We start from the raw sequence: 22,369 nt of genomic DNA, 5'->3' as shown, positions 1-22,369 counted from the left end.
GCTATTTTTGTGCAGGCTATTTTTACCCTGTTAAACAGTCCCCTCAATCCAAGTGACACAAAATTGTGCAGTTTTGCATGATTGCAAGTCTTTTCAAAATTCACTGATTGAACAAGTGTCCGACCTCCATGCCATCAAACTTTCCCAACGCAAAATGCTGACATATAATTATTTCTCCATCACTTGGCTTACCTCAAATTTAATATATTTCTATGTTGTCCCAAAAGTTCCATGTCTCTCATTCCTTTTTTTACTACCGTTATGACAGAACACCCAGTATGCTTAACTTTAGATCGTGAAATGTTTTCCTGACTTTTTCATCATGTTATATTTTCAGCATACTGATCTGGATTATTTTTTTCAATCTGCTGTCCATGAGTTGAAACGTTTGAGATAAGGATTTCAAGCATTTGATAACCTCTTGATCTAAGCCTGTAGAATGCATTTCACATTCAAGGTAAGGAAGTCCAGTGTAACTTCTCCCGAGTCATTGCAGATGCACCAGACTTTGTTGATGAACATCAGCGACTTACGTTGTGCGAAACTACTTTTTAAAAATCTATTAACCCGATCTTTTTTCCGGAAGTCTCGTAACCTAGCTACATTTTTAATGGGAAAACGATTATTTTAAAAATCAGTTTTGGTTATATTATAATTGAGTCACAACCATGTTACTTACTATTTTGCTTTAAACAATGAGGCAGCACTGTGGCACAGCTGATAAAGTTGCTGCCTCTAGCACCAGAGGCCCGGGTGCGATCCCGACTTTGGGTGGTGTCCATGTGGAGTTTTCCTGTTTCCCTGCATATCCACGGGGGTCCTCTGGATGGTCTGATTTCCTCCCAGATCCCAAAGGCACACTGCCTTGCTGTTTAATTAGCCTCTATTAATTGACCTGTATAGAGAGTTGATGTGAAAGTGGGATAATGTTGAACTATTGTGAATGGGTGATCAATGGTCAGCATGGACTCGGTGGGCCGAAAGGCCTGTTTCCTTGCTGTATCTTTCAAGCAAGGAGGGTTCTAAATTTAAAATCATTATTCTGCTTAAAGCAACTCATTTTTTATTTGAAACATGATGCCTTCAGAATATAGCAGAGTTGGTTTTCGCTGGTAAAACATTGCCTGCCAGTGAAATGGTGCTCTCTCGGGGCCCCGTTCCAAGCAGATTTGTAACTTGGTTTCTTGGTGGTTTGATTTCCACAAAGATGGTTCATTATTCCAACATTTGAATGCACATTGGTGCAGGGAGAGTTGCCTTCGGTGAAAATTGTCTTTTGAAATTTGGCCACACCAAGGGTGCTGCATTTTCCCAGTATTCAACAATTGTCAACTAGATTGCACATCAATTTCAGAGGTGGGGCTAATCCCATTAACCTCTAACACAAAACAAATCTGATATAAATGAGCAAGAATTGAGGCATAGATCAGCCATGATCATGCAGAATGGCATGGCACCCTTGAGGCCATGGTAGACTCCTCCTGCTGCTATTTTCTGGTTATACAATCACACAGCATGAAAACAAGCCCTTCAGCCCAACTCGTACATGTCGACTAGGTGCCCATCTGAACATGGCGAGAAGAGCGGAGTAAAGGAGTGCTGAGCTGGCAGACACGTCAATTTCAAGGCAGGAGGCAGAGCAGCAGCAGCAGTCGGGAGTTTAAAAGGAGCCGTTGGGATTAAATAAAGTAATGATACAGGATCACTTGATGTGCTGAAGCTGCATGATGTGGGAGCTGGTAGACCCTATTATAGTTCCTGGTGACAACTGCAGCAAGTGTTGGTTGCTTGAAGAATTCAAGCTCAAAACTGAGGAATGAATTGATCAGTTATGCTATAATTGAGTCACAACCATACTGACACTTTGCATTAAACAATGGGGCATTAATCCTTAACAGCATTGATGTATAAAGGGATCTTGGGTTCCAAAATCTGAGCTTCAAACACTGCAGCATGTCAGCAATGGGATAATTTCCTGGAAGTGTATCTAGAGGGAGTCACACTTGTTAGATTAACTACTCCCAATTCGGTTTTTGCTCAGGAAGACGAGGTTGTGACGGTGAATAAGGTAGGTAGGGGGATCCAAGTGACGGTGTTGGAGGAGCCTCAGCCTTTGTGCTTGCCTGACTGGTCTGAGAGTCTTGATCCCTGTGTGGATGAGAGTGGGGGTTGCAGGATGACTGAGCAACCTAACTATGGCACTGGGGATGAGGGAGCCATTCTAAACGGGGAGTGGGGGAGAAGAAGGGACATGTAGTTGTAATTGGGGTTAGTATAATCAGGGGCACAGAAACAATCCTCTGCGGCAAGGATTGAGAGTTCTGAGGCTTTGCTGCTTGCCTGGTGCCCGGGTTCGGGACATCTCAACTGATCTGTAGAGGACTTTAGAATGGGAGGGAGTAGATCCAGTTGCGTGGTCCATGTTGATACCAATGACATGCGTAAAGCAAAGAAAGAGGTTCTGCTGTGGGAATATGAGCAGCTAGGAACTAAATTAAAACGCAGAACTAAAAAGGTAATAATCTATGGGATGCTACCTGAACCACGAGTAAATTGGCGTAGAATCAATGAGATTAGATAATTAAATGCATAGCTAAAGATTGGTGTGTGAGAAGTGGGTTTGAATTTGTGGGACAATGGCATCAGTATTTTGGTGGCACAGTGGGACAGCAGGAGAGTTGCTGCCTTACAGTGCCAGAGACCTGGGTACGATCCTGACTGTGCGTGTTGTCTATACGATCGCCCTGTGTGCTCAGATTCAGATTCAATTTAATTGTCATTGTCAGTGTACAGTACAGAGACAACGAAATGCATTTAGCATCTCCCTTGAAGAGCGACATAGCAAACGATTTGAATAAATAATAATAAGTGTCCGGGGGGGGGTGGTGGTGATTGGCAGTCACCGAGGCACGTGTGAGTATTTGACAGCCGCCGGAAAGAGCTGTTCCTCGACCTGCTGGTTCGGCAACGGAGAGACCTGTAGCGCCTTCCGGATGGTAGGAGGGTTTGTCCTGGTTTTGAGAGCAGTCCTTGGCGATGCTGAGCGCCCTCCGCAGACAGCGCTTGCTTTGGACAGACTCAATGAGGGAGCTAGGAAACTGATGCATTGGGCAATATTCAACCCTCTGCAATGCCTTCCGGTCGGAGACAGAGCAGTTGCCATACCATACTGCGATGCATGGTAAGGATGCTCTCGATGGTGCAGCGGTAGAATTGGATCTGAGGAGACAGATGCAACCTTCTTGAGATCCTAGATAAGAAAGACGCTGATGAGCCTTCTTGATCATAGTAGAGGTATTGTGGGTCCAAGAGAGGTCATCGGAGATGTTGACTCCCAGGAACCTGAAGCTAGAAACACGTTCCACCTCCGTCCCGTTAATGTGGATGGGGGTGTGCGTGCCGCCTCTGGACTTCCTGAAGTCTACAATGAGCTCCTTGGTCTTCTTGGAGTTAAGGGCCCGGTTGTTGTCAGCGCACCATGCTGCTAAGTGCTGGACCTCCTCCCTGTAGGCCAGCTCATCGTTGTTGCTGATGAGGCCAATCACCGTTGTATCATCTGCATACTTGATGATGGTGTTAGTACCATGCTCGTGGGTTTCCTCTGGGTGCTCCGGTTTCCTCCCACTTTCGAATGACGTAGGTTTATGGGTTAATCGTCTTTTGTAATTGTCCCTGGTGTGTCTGATAGAACTGGTGTCGGTCAGCACAAATTTGTGGGGCCAAAGTACCTGTTTCCATGCTGTATCTTTAAATTAAAACTATGGGGAAAAGAGGAAGCTGTTCTGATGGGACAGACTCCACTGGGACCATGCTGGGAGCAGGATCCCATTGAATCGCATAACTAGGGCTTTAAACTAAATAGTGTGTTTGGGGTGGGGGACGTGTTCAAACACCATGCAAAAATATGGATAAAGATAAAGAAAAGGATAGTGCAGGGGAGGTTACTGAGGTCTGCAGAATAAGAAATAGAATTTCTTAAATAAGATTTGCTTTAACTGAACAAGTGCGAGGCGTGAACTTTGAGAGGTCGAAAAAATACAGTTAATGGCAGGATCCTTAACAGCATTGATATATTCCAGGTCTATAGCTTCCTGAAAAGTGGCAACACAAGTAGATGCAGTGGTAAAGGCAGCACATAGTATGCTTGAGGCATTGTGTATAAAAGTCAAGAAGTCATGTTACATCTTTATAGGACTTTGGTAAGCTGCATTTGGAGTATTGTGTGCAGTTATGGTGTCCCCGGTACAGGATGGACATGGAGGCTTTGGAAAGGGTAAAGAGGGGGTTTGTCAGAATTATACTTAAATTAAGATACTAGCTACAAGGAGAGGGTGGACAGACTTGGGTTGTTTTCTCTGAAACACTGGATGTTGAAGGGAAACTTGACAGAAGTATATAAAGTTATGAGTCAATGGGTACAAGGATGGAAATATCAAATACTAGAGCACACAGCCTTCAGGAGCAAGGGGTAAAGTTTTAAAACAATCATTTTCTTAAATACAGGGAGGCAGTGTGCCTGGAACGCATCCCAGAGTTGGCATTTTAGGCAGATCTGATAGTGCCTTTCAAGAAGCTTTTAAATAGGCACATGGATATGCAGGAAATGTACGGATATGGATCATGTGCATGCAGATAAGGGTTTGTCTTGGCAACATATTATGCACAAAAATGTGGGCTGAAGGGTCTGTTCCTGTGCTGTGCTGATCTATACTCCTTACATGAATCGTTTAAACTGTTTATTTGCCCGTAATTAAACCAACATTTCCCTTCTATGACTTGGCACAGGTCATTGCTTCGAGATCATAATGAAGATATATATAGCTGTGTATTTGTGAATATGTGTATAAATACCACACTGAACTTTTTTTTCTCTCTGGGTTATTACATTGTTTACAGTGTGTGCTATGTTTACATATTCTGTTGTGCTGCAGCAAGTACGAATGTCATTGTTCTACTGCATCTGGGACATATGACAATAAAACACTCTTGACTCTTGAAGAGCTTCTGCTGTACTTCATCCTTTCCCGAGGAAGAATAATGTTGGTATTATATTTCTTCCAGACAGGATGCTACATTAGCAGTCCATTGATTGATCGAGGCCTGCTCATCCACTGAGAGAATAGAAATTTGCTTAGAAAATTCTATATCATCCAAGTTAAATATTCATCTGTAGATTTATATTGAATTTAAAGTGCTTTGCTCTTTTCACTTAATGGATTAATAAAGGAATGGCTGCCATCCAAGAACCAATTGTACTGATATTAAATTAAAATCACATATTTTGAAATTCAGTGATAAAAAGACTACCATTGGGAAATCATATAAGGTTGATAACTACAATCATTTTGTTAATCCTAATCTCAGTGCTGGTTTCCTCTGGGTGCCCCAGTCTCCTCCAACCCTAACCCCAAAGACATGCTTGTTGATAGATTAATTAGCCACTTACAGTAAATTGTTCCTCAGGTGTAGGTGAATAGTGGAATCTTTGGGAGGAGGGGTGTGTGGAAGAAGGGAATTAATTAGGATTCAAGAAAAATTAAAACAATGAGATTAATGCACAATTAATATAAATGGATGGTTGATAGTCAGCAGACCAAAGGGCTGATTTCTGAGCTGTATGTCTCAACAATTCTTAGAGCTTTAAACATAGACTAATTAAAAATAACCTCAAGGAATATCGAATACCAAGTGAAAACACGTCTTCCAAGATTTACTATGTCAATTGGAAAGATTGAATCCAAGTAAATCTAACCACAAAATAAATTTGGGATATTCTATTCATTGGTCATTTGTGCATTGACCCAACAAACCTTTCCTTCCATAATTGTAATTTTTTTTTTTTTTGTTCCATGGTTACTGAGTTTATCTTATCAAATATTCCTATTAAAACAAAATGCAATTACACTAATGATGTAAAACAGTATCAGGCGTTTATTGCATGGCGTGTAACCAATTGCTACATTTTATCAACAAACTAAACTACATATTAAAATTAGTATACATAGTTTGCAGATAAAAACAGGTTGTTAATCTGAACGTTTGATGAGTGAGAAAAAATTACTTAATGGAGTTAATCTGAACAGTACATCGATTCACAAAAACTGGATGGCATCCCTACTGATTCAAAAGTAACATCACAAATCTTTGAGATTATACAACTGATCCCAAAGATTATTGTCATCACAACTTTTTTTTGCTATGCAGCTAAAGCTTCCTCTTGTCATTTACTTACTACAGCATTTACAGCAGTGGTATCTGTAAACATAATGCAACATTAAAGCAGTGTTTGCATTTATTCTTGTAAAAATGCAACAAAACTCTTTCATCACAATGTATGAACTATTGTCTATTAAATGAACGCAACGTTTAAAGCTGCATGCACCCAAATAACTTGGAAATAGACACAAAAAAAGATGTTGTGGATTGCCATTAAAAACTGGTAGATTAACAATCTGTAAGGATGCAGTGTAAGGATGCAGCGAGAGAGAGAGTCAATGTTTCTACTACTTTGGCTAATAATCGCTCAGTCCCATTGTTTTCTGCAATCAGGTGATACTTTGTACCCAAGCACAAAGAGGAAAATCTGCATGTCACGAAGCAAATTAAGAACCCTGAAGTACATATCTTTAACATGTGAAAAAGGCCATAACAGCAGCTATAATTCTGGGTGCCAGTGACATACAAGTAATTTAGTATAAAGGGTCAAAGTACAATGGACACAGATTTTTGTACCAGTTGGAATAATGCATAGAGCCATAAATACCTTACCAATGGAAGGAGGTTGACTATGGTTTGGAAACAAAAAAAAAACTATATAAATCTGATCAGTTATGATTCCAAAATTGTAGCCCCCTTCTGGAGAGACCAAAAACGGATTATAAAAATGTTGCAAAGATTTCAAACCGATGAATGGTAATAGACTTTGTAGACAGTGCCTGATTTACGTATGCTAAACAAGCTATAGCTTAGGGCCTCCACTTTCTAGGGGGCCCCCGAAAAAATTGATGGGCCTCGAGGTCTAGGGGGGCCTCCGGCCAAGGCAAAACACCTTCCGTTCAACTCTGGGCGGCCCCCCTCTCTATCTCTCTCTCTCCATCTCCCCCCACTATCCGTGTCCGGGCCGCCGGGCTCCGCTCGCTCCTCATCCGCCGGCACAGCATTGCACATGCGCACAACCACGGCCAGCATATCATCGGCCGCCCTGCGCATGCGCACTGCAACGGCAACTGGTCGGCGCTGGGCACTTTCTCCCTCGCTTTGAATTGTGGGAGATTTGGCCGCCATGGCTGTCCGGTGGTTGGGGGCTTCACAAGTGGAACAGCTTAGGGCCTCTCTTCATCTAAATCCGGCACTGTTTGTAGAAATATTAATAACTTATAAACTAATTATTTTAATAATCTAATTCTGAAGAAGTAAAACCACTTTAAAGGGAGCAGTATATATAATACTACGAAAAAACAAAGTATAGGTAGTAACATTGGAATACGAAGCAAGCAGAAAGAGAAGCAAATTGTTGCCAGGTCTCGCATCTTCCTATAATTTGTATCATATAATATTAAATAGCCCATGGCAGTACTGAATAATCCAAGTGGTAAAACTTGTAGCAATATTAACAATTCCAAATTGCACCTATTCTCTCCAGCAATAAATTGTAGCGTTCAACAACAAGTTAATATTAACGTTCTACGAAAGTACAAATAGAAAACTGAGGTAAGTAAAATTATTTGCTATCTTCCCTGTATACTCCCTTTTCACACGAGTTATTTGTTCTACTTTCATTTAGCTTTAAAATTCCACAATATACTGTTGATAACTCAGTCTATCCATTATATATTCACCTATGCTATTGGGTAATTTCAGCCTATACTCTCAGATATACAAAATATTTTGCTCCATGAATCAAAAGATTTATTTCAATTCGTATTGATCAGTTTGCAGTCATCTACTCATTGGAAAAAGATCACAAAAGATACATTCTGTGGGATTCTACTCCACAAGGGCTGACTATGAAGATTGTTACACATAAATTAGTTAATGGAGTGTAGTTATTTCTGTCAAAATGTCATTGCAGCATTTAAGAGCATTCCTTTAAGAGTGACAGTCCTTCAGGAAGAAATCTCTATTTTCTGAGACCAGAAGTGATGCCTGGAAGGTGGTTATGCTAAATGGACAATGAAGAGAAGCATTACTGTTTTCTTCCCTCTTCTTGTTGATCCTATGTCTTTTCACCACCAAAGCAGCAAGTTTAAACTTCTGATTCTTGGCCTTTACTCATTGGTGAATCTCAGCAAATTAAAATCAGAAGCCTTAAAAGTGGCTTCAGTGTCCTTGGCTTAGTAAATGATGTGGATGAAAGTAACTCCAATATTATTCTTTGGAATCCACCCAGTTTCAATTTTTTTTTAATGGAACGGATACTACAGGAAAAATCAAAATAAGGTATAAATGGGAGACTATTTTAATAATTGGCGGTAGTACTTTATCATGACTGAAAAAATACACATGGCTTTGATCTCTAGGGACCAAACTCTGAAACAAAATAACTTTAGCACTTTTCTTGCTGATTTGTCAGGTCAGGCAAGTGCTCGCTCACCTCCAAGGTGGCCCAGCTGTAGACTTCTTCCATTCAGCTAACATTCCCAAATATTGCTATATTATTTACACTTAATAACAGCAGTCTCACATCATTAAGCAGCAACTTCAAATATTCAGACAAAAACAAACATTTTGAATGCTGTCCTCCCTCGATTTCACAACCACTTCCAAATGTAAATTTTGAGGAACATTACAACCTTGAAACAGTGAAATAATTATAATTATTCAACCTAAAAGTACAAATACAGGTACACAAATACTTGGCAGAACCTCTTTTAAACAGCATCCTGCCGTTCTGGGTGATCACAAAATTGTGCTAATGACCTACCTCTGTGTAGTTAAAAGTATTCTGTTAAACCAAGATACATTTCTTATTATTTCAAGATAGCAGTATGGCAGTAATGTTGGTTAAACCATTCTAGACCTAACTTTATGGTGTCATCAGAGCTCTGTCCATCAGTTCATAAAATGATCTAACGTATAGAGCTTTCTAAACATCCCCAGATATATAAACAGCTGTTATTGTACTCCAGGAAGAAAACTAACATGGTTACTACAGAAAACACATTTTTACAAAAATCTTAAATTTGAGCCTTGAATCTTGAGACATAATTACATGGGATCATTTTTTTTTACCTTTAAAGAAGTGAATTAGTGATGAATTTCACTTTACCAGAATTTTTCTCTGAAGCCAAAATTCCAAAAATATGGCTCATCATTAGCTTATATTTATTGATTGCAAGCATGGCGAAGTGGAATTGGCAGTGCCTACATCCCTGTCATCACGGCTGCTTTCAAAACAGACTCTGTAGCTTCCTTTACTATCACAGTATTTCACATTAGTCGACAAAACGTTAATACAAACATAATTTAATCATAACAAGATGTCAGTAAACTTTACAATGTAGCTTCTAAATGTATAGAGTGCATGCACGAAGACATACTAATTATAAAAGTTAATAAAAACTAGAAAATCCACTCTGTCACAACCCGCATGATGCCATAATTCACAAAAAGAGTTCTATATGTAACAATTAAATATTATCCGTAACTTCAACAAATAGTCCTATTTCCGTAATTTAATTAAACCTCGAGCTATCTATTGCAAAATATTTAGTGTGTAGTCAGCAGTTCCGTTAATATCAGTTTGCTTTAATCTTGAAGGATGTAGAAGTGTAGATCTGTATAATTGGACTTCAAAACAGCCGCACCTGCATCATAGAGTTAAAGCCAACTCTATAAAGTTTAGAAAAGTAGAGGAACTTGGTATTTTAGCTAACATTTGAAGTTCCTGATGTTTTAAGGTCCATCACTAAAACAAAACAAAACACATCTCGATCAGATCATTAACATACAAATATAACTAAATCAAAAATCAAACTGATCTAGATTTTTTTAAATTACTGGTATTTTCTAAGGGTGGAATTTCCTGTGTTAGATGAAGCAATTATCCTAACACAATTAGTACTTTCCTCGGGAAAGTTCATGTTACAACCCAGAATGTAATAGAATGAATGTCAGGGGAGGGGGTGGGACAGAGATCGAATGTAGGCGGAGACAGTAAGACTGATGGGCGACTTGGAATGGGAAGAGGATGGAGAGAGAGGGAAAGCAAGGGCAAGGGCTATCTGAAAGAGTATTTAAAATAAATTACAAGAAAATAGATAGAGCTAAGTGGCAAAACTAGTGGCAAAAGGATTGACTAATACTTTTGCAACATTGAAAATATTAATCTAACAGCAGTACTAGATGTAATGGTGAACCTTAAAGGTTCTCAAATGTAAGGATGAGCTCGACGAGCCACATAACTTCATTAAAAATAACTATCTATTAAAGAATTACCAAAACTGTTTTTATTCCGTTTTCTGCAACAACACACAACGCAAAATAAAAATGGAACTGTAAACAGATATTTATATTCTACTCATCCATTGAGAATTTGTGAATCAGGGGCAATGCTAAATAACTTCACGGTATGAAGTTTTTACAAAGTGCAACTATTAAGTCATATAATCTAGCACAATCTTTTATCCCTGATGTTATTTTGTCAACAGTTGTACTTCTACACTTAAGACCACTGGGAAGTTACTTTTGTTTTCACACTTCATTACTCAAAAAACGTCTTGACTGCTTATAACTGATATTTGAATATTATATAAAAAGCATAAGCGGAAATCCGATTCCATATTTCGAATAAAGATGTCATTTTACAGACTCTACAAAGTATCCCATAAGGATTTTGGCAATTCTAACATTTCATATTCGCACACATTTCAATGTATTTTCTGAAAGCGATACAAAAAGAGGTAATGGGCATCGACTTTTCCCTTGGGCCTCTCTACTGGAGCAATCTGAATGAAGAGGGTGATATGTTGCTTTAGTAAAATGCTGACTTTTTTCTAAAAAAAGACAAGAACCACCTTTGTAAACTTCCAATTGCTGGTGCGAGCAAATGAATAACAGAAAGTGGAACAATTCAAGTAATAACTATAATGACATAGACAGCAACCAATGTTGATTATACTTTCACTTTCTGTGCCTACCTGTTGTCTAAGCTGCTAACTATCTCTTGCACCTTCTTCACAAGCTTCTCGTTCTGCTGAGGGTCGTTGTCTATGATACTATGAAGTTTTGTCATATAGGAATCAATCGTGTCAATTGTCAAGCTTTCTCCACTTCCTAAGAATTGAGGAAAGAACAAGAAATGTTTTGCTGCACTTTAATTGAAAATCACACTAATCCTAAAATATTATATATAATTGGTATAGCTTTACATAAACATTTTTCTCCACCAATTTTCACCATCCTGTATATGTATCTTTTCCCATGAGTAACATCTTAACATTTAACATATTGGGTAAAAAGTAAAACACTCACATGATTATAGCAGCATTTGATAAATCTTTAAAGTATAATAGTCAGAATCATACAGCATGGAAACAGGCCCTTCGGCCCAACTTGCCCATACCAAACAGCATGTGCCATCTACACTAGTTCCACCTGCCTGGGGTTGACCCATAACCCTCTAAACCTATCCTATCCATTGTGCAAATGTCTATTAGATGTTATATTACCTGGGTAGGTCTACACGGGTGGGTTTAAACTAGATTGGCAGGGGTTGGGATCTCACAGGTCAGAGGCAGTTGGGAGGTTAACAGTTGGTATAGAGGGTGGTGAGAGACAGGTTGGAGGTCAGAATAGGCAGGAGAAAGGAGGAGAGTGAGGAAGGAAGGTTGGTTTAAACTGCATGTATTTTAATGCAAGGGACCAGACGGGTAAGGCAGATGAGCTTAGGGCATGGACAGGTATGTGCGACTGGGATGATGTAGCCATTACTGAAACCTGGTCAAGAGAGGGACAGGACTGTCAGCTCAATGTTTTGGAATACAGGTGCTTCGGGAGAGACAGGGGTGATGATAAAAGAGGGGTGGGTTACATTATTGGTTAAGGAGAATGTCACGGCAGTAGTCAGAGGTGACATTACAGACGGTTCATCTAGTGAGGCTATATGGGTGGAGTTGAGGAACAAGAAAGGGATGATCACCTTGTCGGGGTGTACTATAGACCCCCAAATAGTCAACGGGAACAGATGTGCCAGGAGATTGATGACAGCTGCAAGTCAAATAAAGTTGTTATAGTAGGGGATTTTAACTTTCCCAATATTGACTAGGAAAATAATAGTGTGAAAGGTTTAGATGGAGTGCAGTTTCTCAAAGGTGTTTGGGAAAGTTTTTGCAACAATATGTAGAGGGCCCCACATGTGAGAGGGTGACACTTGATCTAGACTTGGGAAATTGGAAAGGGCAAGTGAATGAGGTAATCGCGGAGAAGCCTTTCGAGACCAGTGCCCACTGTTTGATTAGGTTATAGATAGGGGCAGAGAGGGCTCACGTGTTAAAATGCAATATAGGGATAAGGCCAACTTTCAGGGTATGAGAGAAAGTCTCGCTCAAGTTGATAGGAGCAGGTTGTTTGAGGGGAACAAATCATCAGCCAAGTGGGATGTTTTTAAAAGTGTGATGACAAAAGCTCAGCATATGCACGTCCCTGTTAGTAGGTATGTTACAAAACTTACCTTCAGCAGCGCTGCAGTTCTGTCACTGGCCGTGTACGCGACTTTGGCGCCTTTGAAGGGAGAGGGGCGGGATTAAAATGCCGTTTTCTCCTACCTGTCGGAGATATATTTTCTCGGGATACTACCTAATTCTGAATAATCGTTCCGACTGCCGTTCTGTGAATTTTTTTTTAAACCACGGGATAATTTAATCGTTGGAGTAAAATAAAAATGCTACTTCTAACACCGACAACGGGACGGATCTCCCGTACGGGACAAAACATAAGGTAAATTGTTTATTTTACATATAAACTTGCTTCTTAGGATTACTTTAATCAAACTTTCATCAATGAAAATGTGATTATGTAAATATACAAACCGGCAGTGTTTTTCCTGCTGATATGGGGTTTAAATTCACCTCAAACCGCAACTTTCCAATCGATCGCGTTCCACAAAATCTCACTCGCAAGATGATTAAAATGGCCATTAATTTACAGGAATTAAACACTAAATTCCTTCCATTTGGCCTATAAATTCATGACAATGAGATTTAAAAATAATGTTATATTGTGAATTCTTGTGTGAATGCTATTTGGACACTTAGGCTATTTAAAAATGTTAACCTTTTCTTAAGAAATGGATAGATGTTTAGATATAGTAATTGAAATTTGTAATTAGCTACAATTAGGTAACTAACTAATTATATGTTTTAATTTCAGGTCATCCAAGTAAGATTGTTTCATATTTGTTTCAGAATGCTTCAATCTATAATAACTGAAAATTTCATTCAGTTCTCTTAATTTTTAAGAAAGTTATGGGTTTTGACTGACCTCGATCACAGCTTTTGAGTTAAGTCAATGGAAAAGCAATAGGGAACAAGATGCTAATTTCAGAGTATGAAAATGGCCATAACTTTTTTAATACTGAAGATATGAAAGTGAATTAGGTGTCAAATGAAACTTATTTTTATGCTTTTTCTGATGGGTTAAATTGCAGACTTGATTTTTAAAATCTCAAAATTATGTAACATTGCTACTGTTAGAGTGAAGGGCAAGGCAGGCAAATGTAAGCTGATGAGAGAAATAGAGGCATTGGTTAAGATCAAGCATAGGAGAAAAGTACAAAAGGGCAAAAAGGGGCCATGAGATAGTTCTGGCAAATAGCATTAAGGACAACCCCAAGAGATTTTATAAATACATAAGGGGGGGAAAAGGGTAACTAGAGAGTGGGCCCCCTCAGGAATCAAAGCAGTCACCTCTGTGGAGCCACAGGAGATGGGCAAGGTCCTAAATGAGTATTTCTCCTGTGTATTTACCGAGGAGAAAGACAGGAGGACGGCGGAACTTGGGACAGTCAATGGAAGTGACTTGAGAGCAGTCAGTGTTATGGTCAAAGAGGTGCTGAAGGTACTAACGTGTATGAAGCTAGACAAATCTCCAGGGCCTGATCAGATATACCCGAGGACATTGTGGGAAACCAGGGGAAATTGCGGGAGCCCTGTTTGAAATTTATGAGTTGTCTTTAAATGCAGGAGAGCCGCCAGAAGAAGAGGATGGCAAATGTTGTGCCTTTATTGAAGAAGGATTGCTGGGAAAATGCTGGGAACTATCGGCCAGGGAGCTGAACATCTGTAGCTGGAAAGTTACGACAGGCTATTCTGAGGGATAGGATATACAGGCATCCTTCAGAATAGTCTCTGATTATGGATAGTCAGCATGGTTTTGTATATGGGAAGTCGTGTCTCACAAATCTGATTTTGAGTTTTTTGAAGACGTGACCAAAAAGGTTGATGAAGGCAGAGGTGTAGTGTTGTATATATGGACTTCAGTAATGTATTCTGTTGGGCATGGTAGGCTGCTCTGGAAGGTTAGATCGCATGAGATCCAAGGAGAGATAGCCGAATGGATAGAAAATTGGCTTCATGGAAGGAAGCAGAGAGTGATGGTTGCTTCTCGGACTGGAGGCCTGCAACTAGTGGTGTGCTACAGGGTTCGGTGCTGAGCCCGTTACTGTTTGTCATCTATATCAATGATTTTGATGAGAACGTACACGGCAAGATTAGCATGTTTGCAGAAGTTTGCAAGTAATCCTTGCATCCCTTCTCTCATCGTCCCTCCCCCATCCTAGTCGTTGTACTAGTTTCACTGTTGGCCTGGAGAGTTTCATTGTCTGAGTAACTCATTATCCCTAACCCACAGCCAACAATGAACTGTTTCATTGTCGTTACTTTTTTGCACATCTTTCATCCATTTGTTCCACCTCTCTCTATATCACTGTCTACATTTCTCATTTCCCTTTCGCTTAACTCTCAATCTGAAGATCTCGACCCGAAACATCACCTATTCCTTTTCTCCACAGATGCTGCCTGACACATTGAGTGACTACAGATTTTTGAGTCTAGCTTTCTGATAAACTTTGTCTGTTTCGCCTCATGATTTTGACATCTCTGCAGTGCATGCAGAAAGTATTCAGACCCCTTCACTTTTTCTACATTTTGTTGTTACAGCCTTTTTTTTAAATGGATTTAATTCATGTTTTTTTATCATCAATCTACACACAATACCACAGAATGAAGAAGCGAAAAACAGGTGTTTAGAAATATTTGCAAAGTAATTAAAAAGAAATAACTGAAATGTCACATTTAAATAAGTATTCAGACCCTTTGCTTTGACACTCAGGTTCATCCTATATTTGCTATATTTAAGAGGGAGTTAGATGTGGCCCTTGTGGCTAAAGGGATCAGGGGGTATGGAAAGAAGGCAAGTACGGGATACTGAGTTGGATGATCTGCCATGATCATATTGAATGGCGGTGCAGGATCGAAGGGCCGAGTGGCCTACTCCTGCACCTATTTTCTATGTTTCTATTCTGTTTCCATTGATTATCCTCGAGATGTTTCTACAACTTGATTGGAGTCCACCAGTGGTAAATTAAATTGATTGGACATGATTTAGAAAGGCACACACCTCTCTATACAAGGTCCAACAGTTGACAGTGCAAAAACCAAGCCATGAAGTTGAAGGAATTGTCTGTAGACCCCCAAGCCAGGATTGTGTTGAGACACAGATCTGGGGAAGGGTGTAAAACAATTTATTCAGCATTGCAGGTCCCGAAGAGCACAGTGGCCTCTGTCAATCTTAAATGGAAGAACATTGTAACCACCAGGAATTGTCATAGAGCTGGCCACCTGCCCAAACTGAGCAATCGGGGGAGAAGGGCCTTGGTCAGGGAGGTGACCAAGAACCCGAACTGCCCAAGATCCAAAGCATACCACCTGATCTGTGAAACACAGTGGTGGGGTGTTATGGCCTGGGCATGCATGGCGGCTGAAGGTACTGGCTCATTTATCTTCATTGATGAAACAACTGCTAATGGTAGTAGCATAATGAATTCTGAAGTGTATAGACACATCCTATCTGCTCAATTTCAAACAAATGCCTCAAAACTAATTGGCCGGCAGTTCATTCTACAGCAAGTCAATGATCCCAAACATACTGCTAAGGCAAGAAAGGAATTTTTCAAAGCTAAAGTCAATCACCCGATCTGAACCCAATCGAGCATGCCTTTTATATGCTGAAGAGAAAATCGGAAGGAGACTAGCCTCCAAAAGAAGCATAAGCTAAAGATGGCTGCAATACAGGCCCGGCAAAGCATCACCAGAGAAGAAACCCAGCAACTGGTGATGTCCATGAATCGCAGACTTCAAGCAGTCGTTGCATGCAAAGGATATGCAACAAAATACTAAACATGACGACTTTCATTTACATGGCATTGCTGTGTCCCAAACATTATGGTGCCCTGAAATGGGGGGGACTATGTATGAAGTGCTGTGATTTCTAGATGGTGAAACCAAAATGTATAAAAATACCCTTCATTAAAATCTGACAACGTGCACTTTAACCACACGTGATTTTTTTTCTATTACAAGTCTCAAATTGTGGAGTGCAGAGGTAAATAAATAAATGATGGGTCTTTGTCCCAAAGATTATGGAGGGCACTGTATTTCTACCCATGCACTGTGACAAACCAACTAATCCATCTGATGTGGTTGCTGAATTTCCATCTCCCTGTTATTTTCTGATAGGTTGCAAAGGTATGTTGGCGGGATGGGTTGTTGATGATAGCAATAGATTAATCTGACCTGGCAGTGCGGCGTCAGTGAAACCGGTTGTTAATATTTGCCGCAAGTTGTCAAGGTACTTGTGTAGATTTGCATTTTGACTCTGTTCTTCAGCTAGCTCTTCCTCCAGTTTTTCTTTAGCACTTCTCATATTATCAATGTGCTTCTGCAGGACTGCATTCTGCTCTTCATATTCAATGTTAGTCTTTCGCAACTTTCTCAACTCTGCTTCTCGAGCTGCAAAACAATTTAAAAAATACAAAAATTATTTGCATTTGAAGGTGTGGTTTCCTTTATATTGAAGATCCCAAAAAAACTGCTAGAGTACATTTTTCCACTCTTTCTGCAGGTGTGAGCAAGAGAAAGTTAATTTTGTAGATCAAGGATCTTCAATCATGGAGCTTTGATGAAAGAGCAGTGGGCGAAACATTAACTCGCTAGCTGCTGCTCATCTCAGTATCTTGCAATTCGGTATTTTGCTCTTAGTGTCTGTCATTTTTATTTAATGTTATGATCACAACTGCCTAGATAATATCTCTCAGATAATCTAGATAATATCAAAGATCAATATCTTTGGACAAATATCAAATACCTATGCATTATTACTGTATCAAGTACAACAACCTGATTTTTAATTTTGCATAAAAGGAAAAAATGGAAAATGCCTGGCAGTATCCAAAAGATAAATTCCACATGAACAGTTTAAGATAAACAGAAATGTTTATTGCTGTTTACCTAAAAAAGGGAACACAAGGTTATTTGTAATGTTGTTTACAGGGGGCTTATTTTCCACACCCTCCCATTTCTAGTCTTACTTGATACTCGCTTTCACACCAGACTCAACAAAAACTTCAGTGATTTTTTTTATTTCTCTGCTCTGCTGCAGTTTGAATAGGACTTGTCTGATGAGCAAAACGTTTGCTCTACTTACTGAGGTTACTGTCAATATAGAATGAGCCTAGCAGTATCTGGAGAGTGATGGCAATGGCCTTGCTTTAACAAAACTCACTAAGGGAAAGTGGGAATCTAAGCCAGGTGGTTAGCTGGAATATTTTCATCTTCTTGCAAACTAGAAAACCTTGTGTTTATTTCGGATGCCATAGGATTCCACCTTTTTTTCCCTTTTAATTTTTCGCCAATTTACACTTTTGCCGTTTTCTTGCTTCAACTTCTTTCACGTGGCATGCACAGCCTAAAGTTGTTGGACAACTTGTTCTATTTGATCTTCCGTTTGTGCACGTCGAGTTGATTGCATTAGTCGAAACAGGGCGGACCACATGAAGGTTGCAATCTTCCACCCCACTTCAACAACATTTCACCCACTTGCATGTTTTTCTATTTAATTTGTTTTCATTGTCATCACTGCAAAGCGCTTTAATATCAGTCATCAGTTGCAGACCAATCAATCCATTCATTTTCCATCCCCTAGGTATAGATCACTTGCCTTTACCTCTGATTACCTTGCAAATCCACTAAAGTGCTGCTTCAATTTTCAGTTCAGACAACAAATAATGGACATTATGTATGCAATCAGCATTCCTTAATGTTTTTATAGTTAAAAGGTGTTCTTTCTTGTTATACCTTTGTTAATTATACAATACCAAAGTTCGTCGTTTTGATCAGCATATTAAGTAGCCTTTGTTCACTTTGCCATAAACACTGTGTGATTTAAGATAGATGCACATCAGTGGCTTCGTTGTTTTACATCCTATTATGCATATTAATTTTTTTACATTCATATTTCATGCAAGTGATCTTCATAAGCTAATATTTCCAATATCATGGCACTGATTAATACTGACAACTTTTCAGAACCATCCAACACATCTATTTTGTACTAAAAAGATCATTAAAATGTTCATGGAACACACAATTTAATAAATGCATTTAAATTGTCACAATTATCCAAACGAAAACAACTCATTTAAACAGATGACTGATGGCACCCTCAAAGTCATTATGAAATGTCCTCCAATGGAAACAATAACCTTTTAATACTGCAAGGTCTCCAAGCCCATCATGTTGTTTTGAATTTTCCAATAACAAAAGGGCATCTAAAATCTATAACCATTTATAATCAATGTCTTTTATATTATAGTTTCATCCGATTCCCTAAAACACAAGTTCAAAATAAACAATGACCTGTTCCTATAAATCTCTCACAAATCTAAATCATGCCTTCACTGATTACATCTATTCACAATTCATCTATTCACTTAATTTTAAGATTTGAACATTGTGTTGAAATCCTTCCATTGCATCACAACACTCCAGATTTTTAATCTCCTCCTTACTACGTCTTTGTTCCTCTGAAGTTAACCTGTTGCATTCCTCCTGTGTTCACGGCATAATTCACAGCCAATGAGATCCCACTCTGTATCTTAATTCTATCCCTCAACCTTCAACTCTCCAGGTTCCATTACTTCTTCACAACCACCTTTAAAAGGCATCTTTTTGACCTTCTTCCTTGACTCAATATTCATTATCCTAAAAACTTAATTACATTTCTCAATTACATTAGCAGATATACAAATTCAAAAGTGGATTTTTTTGTACAAATTTAAATCATATAAGTACACAGGTTTAAAGTAAAATATTATTGATTCCCTACCTTTGTTATGATCAAGAAATTCTTCTGTAAATATTGGAATATTAAACATAGACATTTTCCCTTGCTGTTCGTTGTTCTTCTGAGAAAATAAAATGATAAACTGAATTAAAGATGAGAGCCTTTAAATAATGCCTATTAAATCTATTGGATTTTGCCGATTCATACTGCTAAGCAAGACTGAACTAAACAGAAGCCTATACCACTTTCAGAATTTTTATGTTTTTTTTTTTAACGTACTTCTGGTGCAACAACTTAATGTAAAAGCAGTCTTCAACTAAATAGCACCAGCAATGTGGTTCGGCTGTTTTGCAGTTTATTTCATGGTCAATGAGGGAGCCTATCTGGATGGACAGAACACTAAATTAAATGCTACAATTTTGTATATTAGCTGAGACACCTAGACTTGTGGCTGTTTGGACCCTTCCTCTCCAACTGAAACATACTTGTGTTATAGAGCCACCTGGTGTCACTTTCCTACGCTGCAATGTAAATTAAATATTTTTATGGAAACAGCTGCTGAAATTGTATCTGCAACTTGACCGATATAATTTGGCAAATCTGAAGGCTGATTATAATGCAAACAAAAGACACAACTGTAATAAAAAGACTGACAAAACTGAACTCCTTTTCTAAAAATAACCCAACTGCAGCATTTATTTCAATACCAAGGTGCATTCCAGAAGCTCTTACCTCAGCATGCATACCATTTGACAATGAATGAGCGGTTTCTAAAAAAAGCATAGAATGATAATTAATTGAGAAAGACAGAGTCTTGGAAAAGTATTGATCCATAAAATTTCCACCCATGTCTTACTGTACCTTAGTTTTATTTTCTTTGCAATCTGACGTGCAATGAAAAGATACAAATCGGTAAACATCTATTTTTAGTTTGCCACTAAGAATCCAGCTCTTAGACTGAACAAATATTCAGTCTAACACAGTAGTAGAACACAGTATAAATGATAAGAAAAAGCATAACTACCTTTCCTTAGCTTCTTTTCCTGGATGCCAATTTTGCTCATTTTGCAAGCTTCAGTTCGCTGATACTCCTGCAGTTCTTTTATGTACTGTTGCTTTGCCCGCTCAGCTTCATCCAGATAGCACTTAAAAATTAATGTGTACTTTTAACAATATAGAGTGGAGGGAATCAGAAGTAAATAATTCCTTGCTTTAAAGGACATTTGAAGAAACATTAACATTCATGAAAATATATCATCCCAAAATAATGGCACAGACTTAGCAGTGAGCAGCAAACACTGCAAGTTAATTGCTAAAGCCAGTAAAATAATTGTAATTACATTTTGCTTTCCTCCCAGCAGATACCCAGAAAAACACGGGAAGGTTCTTCATCAATTAAGTCTTGCGCATTGTTGCATTATTCGGATTTTACAGGGGTATCGGACGATGGTTGACAAAACTGGATCCATACAGAAAAATCTGAAAACCCCATACAGAAAAATCTGAAAATATTGATGGCAGGGCTCGAAATTAACGGTTGCCCGGGTGCCAATGACCACCCAAAGTTTGCAGATACTAGTTTATACCGAAGATAGACACAAAAAACTGGAGTAACTCAGTGGGTCAGGCAGCATCTCTGGAGAAAAGGAACGTGAGGTTTCGTGTCTACGGTGGCTGTATTGCGGGGCAAAGATATTAGGTGCGTGGTGACGAAGGGTCGGAGCAAATGACGGGCCCCGCACAGCGGCTCCATCTCCTCTTCCTTCTGCACCCCGCCCACCCTGATAGCGGCCGCTGCTAGCAAATCCGCTAACGGCGATAACCGCTTTCAAAACAAACCCTCTCGCACACCGAAGCCGGGAGGATGGAGGGAGGGGGAGGCCTCCTTCCGCCATCTGAAGCATCTGCACCAAAGATCCTATAGCTATAGGATCGTTGAGCTGCACCGCTCTGCCCCGCATCTTGCTGTTGGCTGGAGATGGGGAGGCCGTGGCGAGTTCACAACCGCCTCCCCCTTTGGCAGCAGCACTTGGTGGTGGACAGGGACAGCCAAGGCAGCGGGGCGCTGTTGTCCGAGGAGCGCTGACCTTCCTTCCTCCCCTCTTCCCCCCCTCTCTCTCTCTCTCTCGTACGCCCCCTTCCACCCCTCTTATCCTGGGACCCCTCCTCTCCATCCCGCACTCTATTCCCCATTCCCGCCTCTATTCAGTCCTCACTGACATCCCCTGTGCTCCCATCCCCATCTACCCCCCCCCAATCTATTCATCCTGCGCTGATCACCCTATCCACCTCGCATTGATTCACCTGCCATTCCCCTTCCATCCTACACCTATACCCCAATTCATCCTGTACTGACCCCCTATTCCCATCCATCCTGCACTTCTCCTCCATTCATCCTGCACTTATCCCCTCATTCATCCTGCACTGGTCCCCTCATTCATCCTGCACTGGTCCCCTCATTCATCCTGCTGCTCTGGTCCTATACTGATTTCCCCATTCATCCTATACTGATCTCCCCATTCATCTTTTACTGATGATTTCTCCATTCATCCTGTACGGATCCCCTCATTCAACCTGTACTAATCCACCCATTCATCCTGTACTGATCCCCCCCATCCATTCCCGTATTGATCCCCCCATCCCCCCCCGTGCTCTCCCCTCACAATTTTACATACTCCAACATATAATAATTCACCTGACTCAATCCATCCATTCCGCGCCGATTGCCTTCTCAAAACCCCCCCCCCCCCCCCCCCCACTATCTGATCCCCCCATGCACTGACTGACCCCACACACACCCCCCTCCCCTATAGAGGAAAAGACCTGGGAGATTGAGCGTCTGGATTCGGCGTGGCAGTGAATCAAAGGAAGAAAGAAAGTAAAAGGATCCATTCCGATTGGACATCTGCGAGCATCGGCCATTCCGATTGTACATCTGTGAGCATCGGCCGTTCCGATTGGACATCTGCGAGTATTGGGCACGAATCAAAAGGCAGAAAGGCAGCCAGTCGTCAGGCACAGAGCTTTATAG

The 22,369-nt window shown here is 40.0% G+C and overlaps 1 protein-coding gene across 4 annotated transcripts in view; it reads right to left on the bottom strand.

Annotated features, from left to right (window-relative positions):
* Nucleotides 1–5,908: 5,908 nt before the first annotated feature.
* The window catches only part of LOC129695442 (SWI/SNF-related matrix-associated actin-dependent regulator of chromatin subfamily E member 1-related-like), a 33,961-nt gene continuing 17,500 nt past the window's right edge, over nucleotides 5,909–22,369 (bottom strand). For all 4 annotated transcript variants that reach the window (XM_055632396.1, XM_055632400.1, XM_055632397.1 and 1 more), the window contains 6 exons: nucleotides 20,363–20,483; nucleotides 20,071–20,108; nucleotides 19,381–19,459; nucleotides 16,791–17,006; nucleotides 11,139–11,274; nucleotides 5,909–9,907 (listed from right to left, as the gene is read on the bottom strand). In XM_055632396.1, coding sequence (XP_055488371.1) covers nucleotides 9,895–9,907; nucleotides 11,139–11,274; nucleotides 16,791–17,006; nucleotides 19,381–19,459; nucleotides 20,071–20,108; nucleotides 20,363–20,483 — 603 coding nt within the window. In that variant the 3' untranslated portion in view covers nucleotides 5,909–9,894. The remainder of the gene's footprint in view (nucleotides 9,908–11,138; nucleotides 11,275–16,790; nucleotides 17,007–19,380; nucleotides 19,460–20,070; nucleotides 20,109–20,362; nucleotides 20,484–22,369) is intronic.

Source organism: Leucoraja erinacea, chromosome 3, assembly GCF_028641065.1.
Source record: "Leucoraja erinacea ecotype New England chromosome 3, Leri_hhj_1, whole genome shotgun sequence".
Taxonomy (NCBI): domain Eukaryota; kingdom Metazoa; phylum Chordata; class Chondrichthyes; order Rajiformes; family Rajidae; genus Leucoraja; species Leucoraja erinaceus.
The sequence above is the reverse complement of the archived record's forward strand: the minus strand, read 5'-3'. Positions and strand labels throughout refer to the sequence as shown.